The sequence below is a fragment of the Fringilla coelebs genome, assembly GCF_963513975.1.
Source record: "Fringilla coelebs genome assembly, chromosome: 1".
NCBI classification, from domain to species: Eukaryota; Metazoa; Chordata; class Aves; order Passeriformes; family Fringillidae; genus Fringilla; species Fringilla coelebs.
In genome coordinates this window covers 44,575,905-44,585,687 of record NC_140028.1, presented here as the reverse complement: position 1 = coordinate 44,585,687, position 9,783 = coordinate 44,575,905, and the positions used below count along the sequence as shown (strand labels likewise).

At 37.1% G+C, this 9,783-nt stretch overlaps 1 protein-coding gene across 2 annotated transcripts in view; it reads right to left on the bottom strand.

Moving 5' to 3' along the window:
* Positions 1–707: 707 nt before the first annotated feature.
* LOC311153966 (ras-related protein Rab-10-like) overlaps positions 708–9,783 on the bottom strand; it is a 32,521-nt gene continuing 23,445 nt past the window's right edge. For both annotated transcript variants that reach the window (XM_084206098.1, XM_084206099.1), the window contains one exon: positions 708–1,555. In XM_084206098.1, coding sequence (XP_084062224.1) covers positions 1,481–1,555 — 75 coding nt within the window. In that variant the 3' untranslated portion in view covers positions 708–1,480. The remainder of the gene's footprint in view (positions 1,556–9,783) is intronic.

Here is a 9,783-nt window from a genome sequence, read left to right as displayed (position 1 = left end):
TAGCTTCAGTGACTGGCCATGATGAGTAGTCAGGAGCATACAGAGCCCAGCCCATCCTTTTGTAACATTTCTGCAGGCACACTAACTGGGCTATGGGCATATAAACCCCGTGGCACTATGCTCAGGCACATTTGGTCCTATGTGCTCCATTTGAGCTCCCTTTCTCAATACCAAATTTAGTAATATTTTGATATTATGACAATCTGCAAACAGCCCTCAAAAAAGAAGCAAGCGTATTTCAGAAGGTTAGTGGCATTTCAGAACAATAAGGCAGTGGGGTTAGTTATTTTGGATGTGCTGAGATGGATCAAAACACAATTCTGCACAACAGCATTAGTAATTTAAAATGATGATAAAACAACCACATCTCCTATGCAAGGATAAAAAAAGAAGACAGTATAATCAACACAATTCCTCAGATTTCTTAACCTGTGTCTGCTTTTTTGCTTATCTTGCAGGTTTGAGTTGTGCTTGCTTTGCTTTTGATTAAAGAAAAAGTAACCAGCATCCTGATTCTGCCCTTGTTTAAAATGAAATAAGATATTCTCCACGGATTTTAAAGATATTACAAGTCTGTATAAAACAAACCTACATAAGCAGAATCAGATACCTCCTCTATTTGAGAACACAACATAAATACAATAAACACAATATCAAAGAAAGCCTTTCATTGCAATCATTTGCGACAAAAAGAACATTTGAAAATGCAGACATGCCACTAACACCTGCGTAAATTATTTTAAGGAATTATGAAATTTAAATAACAGAAACATTATTATTATTACTGGATGTATTCTGTTGTTCCATGCTTTCAGAATTCTTAGGAAGGTCAGCAACATACACTAGTGGAAGATTTCCCTGTCCATATCAGGGAGGCTGGAACTAGTTGATCTTCAAGCTCTCTTCCAACCCAAACCATTCTATGACACCAATCTTTATATGGTTTATCCCTTTCTCTCAGACATCACCTTTGCAGAGTCCCTATTCAAAGGTATTAAAGTTGCATGTATGTGTCTGAAATTGGTACAAAAGAAACCAATTGGTATAAAATTCTCTGCAGTAAATATAAGGTACTTAAAGAAATGTTATATGACTTCATATATCAGAAGGTTGCTTGTGCGATGATGTCAATGTTCATTGTATTACAAATCTGGTATAAATAACACACAAAAAAAGTGAAGGGTGTTTTTTTAATAACAGAAAATGAGTACACTTAGACTTCATTTCTGCAAACATTTACATTCAAGCACTGTCACCCTGTGAAGCACCTAATAATTCCTAAATCAGATAACTGTTTTATCTTCACATTAAAAATATGAAAATATAATATAAGCATATAAAAAAATTTGGCGACAATGTCTGTGTAATACAAAGGATGCTTAAACACTGTATTTTTGGATTTAAAATCTTTTAAAATCTTATATGTTCCTTTGTAACACTTGATATTTCCTGAAAAGAAAACTGAATAAAAAACAGTATTTTAGAATGCACAGCAGGTTCTCTTCTTAGTTTCATTTAGAGACACAACGTCTAAGTCATGTAATACACCGCATTTCTGAAAAACAAACAAAAGCAAACACTTCATTAAGATAACTAGAACACAACGGTTGAAAAGTTTGCTTTTTCACATACTTTAATGTAAAATATTTGGTGCAGTCACTGGATATGTTTTTCCTTTGAATATTTAATTAAATGATTGAACTTTTTTAATAAATTAAATGGAAACTGATGCCTATGTGAGTCCCATTTAGCATCTTTACATTCTTCAGCTGCCTCAAACATCTCTCCTAAATCTGAAGGTAACAGGAAATGTCTTTTGAGGAGTCACTACAAACCATACGTGCCAATCCTGTAAATCTTTACTCACACGAGCTGTTCTATAAGTACAGTTTCTTCTGTTGATTACAGCAATTTAAGCTAATTTTCAGTTAAGTACCCTTAGCTTTGAAATATTGAGCATGGGTTGGAAAAGTCCAGTTGAAAGGAACTGGTAATACAGAATATTAGTACTCACTAAAGAAAAGGCACAGGCTATTAACTGTTATAAAGGATGTTAACTTGTCTTGTGAAATTCACTAAAATTCTGTTTTCTTGCCTCTATTTAATAACCAGGAATACCCCCAAATGGAAACAGCTCAATCTTTATCATGATAAACTATCAAAATGGCACTCCACCCTTGTAAAACATTTATGTACTGATTGCAAAAGCAGATTGTAACAAAAATGAAAATCATCAAAACCAGGACTCTTCCTTTCAGCAATGAACTCAACTAGATAATTAATGTTGACCAGGGAAACAATCAAACCCAGTTGTGCAATGCAGAACATGTCGCAATCTTGTTCTCTGAAACTATGAACACTGAACCCTGAACTAGGGCACAAAGACACACAGAATTTTGTCACATGCCCAGGAAAATGAAAGCCCCAACTTTTCTACCTGCCACTCTGCTGCCTGTGTCTTGGCAGGCTTACCAACCAAGCACAGAGAAATAAGTGCAACCACTGAATTCACCACATTCCTCTCTCGACCCTAACCCAACAGCCACAAACAATCATGTCTGACAATAAAGAGAAGCTTCCAGAAACAACAGCTATCTAAGCTGGAATGAATGAAATCCAAAGCACAGGAAAAAAAGAAAGGAAGAAAGGAAAAAAAAGGCATCATGTAGTACAATACTAATCATGACTCAGAATTGAAAACTTACACATAGAAAGTCACAGGGTAGTTGAACATTGACTACATCCAGAAAGATTCACCTAAAATTACTTGGCTGCACCAGAACAAGGGCAAAATATAAAGTCCCCCTTGTGCTACAAATAAGCTTTATGCCTCTTTGGCTGAGAATATTCATCACTTCTTAAAATTCTGGAGAAGATGCATGGAATTTGTTTCCTTTTTCCTTCTGTAGCCATAGTTCCAGCTCTTTCAGAGTGCTGGCTGCCCTGTGCCAGAGCTGTCCCCACAAAGAGAGTGGCTGAGCTCATTCCTCTCTGAGGCTGCAGGGACCCAGGGAGGCTTCCACAGTGCATGGTGCTGGAGGGAGAACATGGAACATCTGGGAAGGGATCAAAAGTGATGGACAGAGGAAGGAGCAGAGGGCAGGAAATGTATTGTAGTGTCTAATCCCCAGGATGGATGCTGAAGCTGTCCTCAGTAAAATTATTAGCAAATATGGTCTGACTACACTATCTGAAGACTGTTGCTTACTGATTTTAGAAATTTCTTGTCATAATGAATTCTCCACATAATGAAGAAATACAGCAGGTGCACTTTTACTTGGGGTTGTTTGTCTGTTTTGGTTTTTTTTGGCTTTTTTTTTTAAATTTATTTTTTGAGCGGGAAGGACCAAAAGGCATAGTATCTTTAGTACCCTTGAGAATTCCTAGAGATACCAACATGCAGCTTTATAGCTTCTGATTAGTTTTAACATTTGACACAGTTGTGGCTATTATGATTTCTGCTAGGCAGAGACAGTATTTGGTAGTCTGCAAGCATGGACAGTAAATTTTTGTAAAATAATTTTGTATTAAGACCTTTTTAAAAATGGAGCAAGGCAGATTCAAAATTACATAAACATAACCTTGTCATCTCAAAGAACAAGATACCACTCTGGTTTAGAGATAAGATTCTGAAGGGAAAATAAAACATTTGGAAGATAATGGTACAGTAAGAAATTTATATTCACTCAATTGAGACCAAGAAATAACATTGAGCATTGATTGTTGTGAACATCAACTAAATAGGTTTTGTTTCACCCATGCTTTTTCTGAAGAAAACAATCAGTTTAGGTAGCAAAAGAACTCTAGAAAAATCCCTGTTTGAACAGTTCCACAACTCAAGTTTCACTTACTTAGAGGAAACAGGTAATTTGAAGATGTTGCAGATTATACTTCAAGACCAAACTTCGTGCTTCCAGTCAAAGGGAAGAAACATTTCCTTAAACACTTCAGATACTTATTTGCATGCTTACCATTCTACTTCTCAATAGTACTTTTAGATGGTAAGTTAGCTCTTCATATATCCTTGGCAAGGATCCTCAGTACTGTTAAGTGATTAAGAATGATGAAACATTTGATAATGCAACAGCTCTCATAATCTCTAAAATCATTATTTGTTAGTTCATCTACAAACTAGCCAGGACAGACAGACAAGAACCACCACTCCACAAATAAAGAACAACCATTTTAAAATTCATTTAAAAGTTGAGGACTATTAATCACTTCAGTTTGTAAGACTGCTCCATATAGGGCCTTTGTGAAGCAAATAAGGGTCTGGGATCCATTTAAGCAAATGTGCTGCATACATATTTAAAAAGTGCACATTCATAATCTAAAGAGATACTACAAGTCCTGCATAAAGCACAGAAGCAACGATCAGATTTGGGCAATCCCATGTAGTGCTCAGCCTCAGCCAAGCCTTGGGAGAGGTGGGGCACCCCCTCTCCCGAAATTACAGCAGGGAGGTATGCAAATCTCCCACCTGTGAGAACAAGGCAGGCAGCATTCCTCCTCCAGGGCTCCATGAGCACCAACACTTCCAGCTCACATTTCAGCTCAGCTGCTTGTAACCCACTGCCCCACAAGTCAGCCAACAAACAGCCAAAAACTGAAAAGCTGAGAAGAACCAAAATGGTACCAAGGAGCTGGAGTTTCCACTTCAGTATCTTGGGCAAAGTAAGGTTTTGAAAATACCGCCACAGACACAGATGCCTCTGCACCCTGCAGTGATTTCAGTAAGATGTTGAAATTTCCTGCTATTAAATACTAGTTTTTCCTGTTAAATAGCACAGCAGACATGTCTCACCTAACTGGCAGGCATCTCTGCAAGCCAGTTTTAAACTTCCTGCTTAAAACTCCCCTTCTGGCTCTCTCCTGCCCACTTCTAAGCAGAATTTGTATCACTGGCATGCAATAGATACCTAGACACAGGAATTGTGATGAGATGGCTCAGTTACCTTTTTTTTTTTAAATCAAGGCAAGAAAGCTAGGGCAGAATACAAAGGAAAATGTAATTAAAAAACCCCAACGACCTTTCTGAAAGGTTTCTAATGGAGTAAATATATAAATCTTCATTAAGCTCAGCTGCACATTCCTTGCTGAAAACCTACTCTGGTTAATGGTGGATCCACCTTCTCTAGCACCAGTTTTTGGTGTTTTGATACTGGTTAAGTTATTTTGAAGGTGGGGCTCACTGTGGGTTTGAAAGAGTGACAGGATGTTTCTTATATCATGTTCCCAGTCAAAGTCAGACCTGGAGTGCTTGCTGAAAAATTAGAAGCTTTGGAGAAACAAACAGAAGAGACTGGAACTGAGGTTACTATTATTTTATAACTTCTTTAAATGTGAGGGTTTTTACTCTTATTAAAAAATGATCTTACTTAATTACTGCAATCATTTTGTTTATATTTAACAGTGATAGCTGACAAAGACTGGCAGAGAACTTCATGAAATGAAGTCCCATGTGACTTCAGTGCCTGACCTGCCATTAGAGAGAGCTCAGTTATTAATAGTCCCAACACTTTTTATGTATTTCCCCTATGTTCTGGAATTCAAATTACCTGTTCAAAATGCAAGAGAATAGTCTCACAAACACAATGGGTTGGACATGGCACAAGCAGTATTAAGCAAGGGCTAGGGATATATTAGCAGGGAAGGCAACCACTGTGGGAACAGGTACAGGAGCAGGAGAGGTGGTTATGAGGTCTGGCACAGCAGGATCTCACTGCTGCTGACTACATTCCTCAAGGAATGTTGATGAAGGTCTTGCTCCCAAAGCCTGCTATTCTACCATGTATGAAACATCTAACCCACTGCCAAAGCATGGGGCTCTATCTCCCTCTCCTGTTACTACCATGTAGACTGTAACAATGTTGTCCTGCAATTAGTTATTCACAAACTTGAGAAAACAGGTGTGGATCTCCTGTGAGGTTCCTCAACCCTACAGATCATCTAGGTGATGTTTAATATAGTTGCATCATAAAAACTCTGTTTAAAAGAGCAATATATCTTCAAAGTCAATATCCCACAGAAGCAAATGCCAGAAGTAAGCCAAGTCTGTAACTTTCTTTTTTTATTCCTGGAGTTTAATTTATTTAATTTGAGTCATATGAAACCATACAGGCTGAGATATGGAGGCCTCCATAATCAATGGAGGGAGAAAGGCACCTCCAAAACACAATTTTATCCTAAAGACTCATCTCTTTCCATTGAATAGAGATGATTCCAGACAACCAGACCAGTCATGCAAATTTTAGCTGGCTAAGATTGCATGCTACGATGAGTCTCATCCCCTATACACAGATGATGTGATTAAGTTTTGATTTACATGACCTAATTATATGCTACTGTTTCCAGAAAAATATCTGGCTCATTCAATGTCCAGAACAGACTTAAAAAAAATTAAATAAGATAGCGTAGTTAAATTTTGCCTTACATTGCACCAGCACTGAGTTGGTACCATTTATTCTCTTTGCTTTAATCTGTGTATCTCTGTTCCCACATGTGCAATGCTGAATATACCTAATGTTACTAAGAAAGTTAAGGAGATAAAAATCTAAAATGGATCTAAAGTACAGCAGTACAAGCATTATGAAAAACCTCTCGAAGGAATTATTATTCTGTGGTCAGTACAAGATAAATAAAGGGCAAATAAAGCCTGGGGCTCCATGCATGACTAAGGGTAATAAAGAAACACTGAGTATGCACTGCTGGAGACACAAGGATCTTTTAGACAAACTAACAATTCCATGAACCTCAGCAATAATGAAATCCGATTTCCTATGGATTTAGGTCTTGAAGTGAATTAAATTTGATATCTGCGATGCAAGCTTCAGCTGCACTAGCTGGTTGAAGCATTTTTCAGTCTCTCTGTGTAGCGGTCTCTAATATTCTATGAACTAATGCTGGAGACTTTCCTTCTGCAGAGTACGCTGCCTCTCACCTTATTTTCAAGGAACTACTCAGGAACTTAATTATCTTTTAGTTTGATCTGGCAAATTTGTTTAAAATCAGCTATGAAGTTCCAAAGGAACTTTAAGAGCAAAGGAATAGAAAACACAGTATAATCTCAACAACCTTGTTGCCATAGGAAAGAAGTATAAAGAAATGAAGGAAGGGCAAAATTGAGGCCTGCTACTTCTGAATGTTCATCTCAAATGACATGCAGCTGTTAAACATTAAATGTTACTCTCAACAGCACAGGGCAAGGTCTTAAATGGATTTTCACTGCTCTCTACTCAGGAGATATATGTTTATTTAATATGATTAAAATAGTCTTAGTAGTCAATCACTCTTGGGAGGTAGGCAGAATATAAGTTTTCGTTAGGTTTATTGCAGTTTTCAGAAAAAGGGGATAACTTCATTCTTCTTTTTGATTTTTTTTTTTAAATGGAGTTGTCTCCCGATCCTAGTTTAGAAAAACACCAACAACCACACCCAAAAGGACATATACAAAGGTTTGTAATATTTTTTTGAAAACCTACTTGAGAACACTACTGTTTGCCAGGCATGAAACCAAAGAACACAAAAGAGCAAATGCTAACTGCATTCTGGGTGGTATGTTTTTGGTTTTGTTTTTTAGAGGACTGACTCACAAGTTCAAATAGTTCACTGGCAACCAGAAGCATTGTTAAAGAACAGCTGTCATCTATTAATGAACAGGTTTAGGCATATCTGAGATTCATGACACTTTTGAATAAATAAAATACTCTTATTTGTCAACATGTCTAAGCAAACTCCTGGAATAATCTATGTCATTAACATTTATTTCCACTGCAGCCTTTCAAATACAATCAAATTGGTTATTGCCCTTCTCCAAAAACTCATCAGCCAGAGGAAGTTAAAACTCCTCTGCATTCAATTATTATTAACTGATTGGTTTGAAAATTGGGAGAAATATGGCATGAGTCCTTAGATGTTACCAATGTAAGCAAAAAAAATCTCAAAAAAACATCTGATGGTTTTCATGAGACTGCCCATGTAAATTAGAGCTGCAGGACCAAGACCCAGCATAGAATGGCTGAGATGAAAAATATCCAAAAGGTCAAGCAGCACTTTAGATATCCAGATCACTGGGATACAGAACTCTTCTCTCTCCCTTAAGCCCACTACAAGACAAACTGCAAAAAGAGATGGGAAAATGCAGTACAAAATAGTGACAATACACTGAAACACTTTTTTGTTTTGTGTTGTTTAAATGTCTTTAATATGAAACTTTTTAATATGGTTTTTTTCCCAACCCCCCACTGAACCCCAACGTGTTCTAAATTTTGAAAGAGTCAAGAAGTTTAGTACTTCTGTATGAGGTCTGTAACTCTGGACATCAGTCTTCCCCATCTACAGGAGTGCTTTGTGTAAATGAAGTTACTAAGGACATGTCCACAGTAGATGGCAAGCAAGAATGTACATAAAAAGTCCTAGATTTCCTCAGATTAATACAGTCTACTGCAATGCATCTGAGAATGGTCTACTGCCTGCCAGCCTACCCTGCCTATTTATCTTATCTCTGAGTAAGCTTCATGCACTTCCCAAAAGCATGGCCATAATAGACTGTCCTAGGAAGTTCCTTTCTTCTGTGGGACTGGGAAAGCAATGATGTGCTTCCACTGAAGCATCTCATCAGTCTGGGACAGATGGTCCATTGCAGAAGGCAGGGAGGCCTGATATCCCCAGGCATAGGTGCCTTGGGCCAAAACACTGTGCAAAGCTGTATCTCCTTTTTACAATCAGCAAATACGTATTTCACCACTACCAAATGGATGTATGACTGAAATTATCTCAGACTGGCATCTATCATGTCATTTTTCACAGCTACTAGTCACACTTGCTACTGCATTTTCCATTCTCCAAAATTTCATCAGTTAGAGGAAGTTAAAATTCAAGGAGTACATTCAGATTTCACAGTTTTGTGAACAGGCAAATTATTTTGTCGAACCTGAAAACCATGATGAAACTGTATAGTAGATTTTTTTCTTCCAGCAAACTCTTTCTTATCAGGCCAGTGGTAAAACCAATTGGGCTAAAGGGGTTCTTGTTTAAATCAACAAATGCATTTTACTAAAAATGGCAAATTATACACCAAAGTAATGGTACATGCCGGCTCATCAGGACTCCAAATATTTTTAGCTAAGGTGAAATGTTACTATAGACAAATATGACAAATTCTCATGGGCACATTTTCCAAACACACATACATGCAGAGCATACAACTGTTCAAAGCAGTTCTAATTAAAACCAAGCAGTAGTGTAACATGTTCAACGTGGTCTGAATTTTTTTCCTATGTCCACACTACAAACTCCATGAATTTTCATGAAGGTGAGTAGTAATAATGAAGTTTCACTTACCATAAAGTAAGTGTAGGCAATCTTAATGTGAAAAATACCCAAACAACCTTTCTGCATGTGCAGAGAATTCTCTTAGATATCATCCAAACAAACTCTGCAGAAATGCTCACTTCACACATATTTGTCTTTGCAGCAGTTATGATCATAGCTTTTGTTTTGTAGTTTTCATGCTTCATACTAACAATATATTCTCTATTTACAGTAGACAATGTCTTTTTCATTTACAACAAAATCAGAGTTATTTTACTTGAGACTTTTTTCCAGCAAGCTCAGTAACTCAAGGGCCTGTCATTATTCTCCTGTTCTAAACAATATTTGACTGTTCAGTTTCTGAGCTTCACTTTCATGTCAAAGTAACCAAAAGATTTTTTTGCCTATATTTTTTTTTCCTCCCCCAAAATAACCAACTACAACTTGTGTTACTATGTAGTATGACAGGAC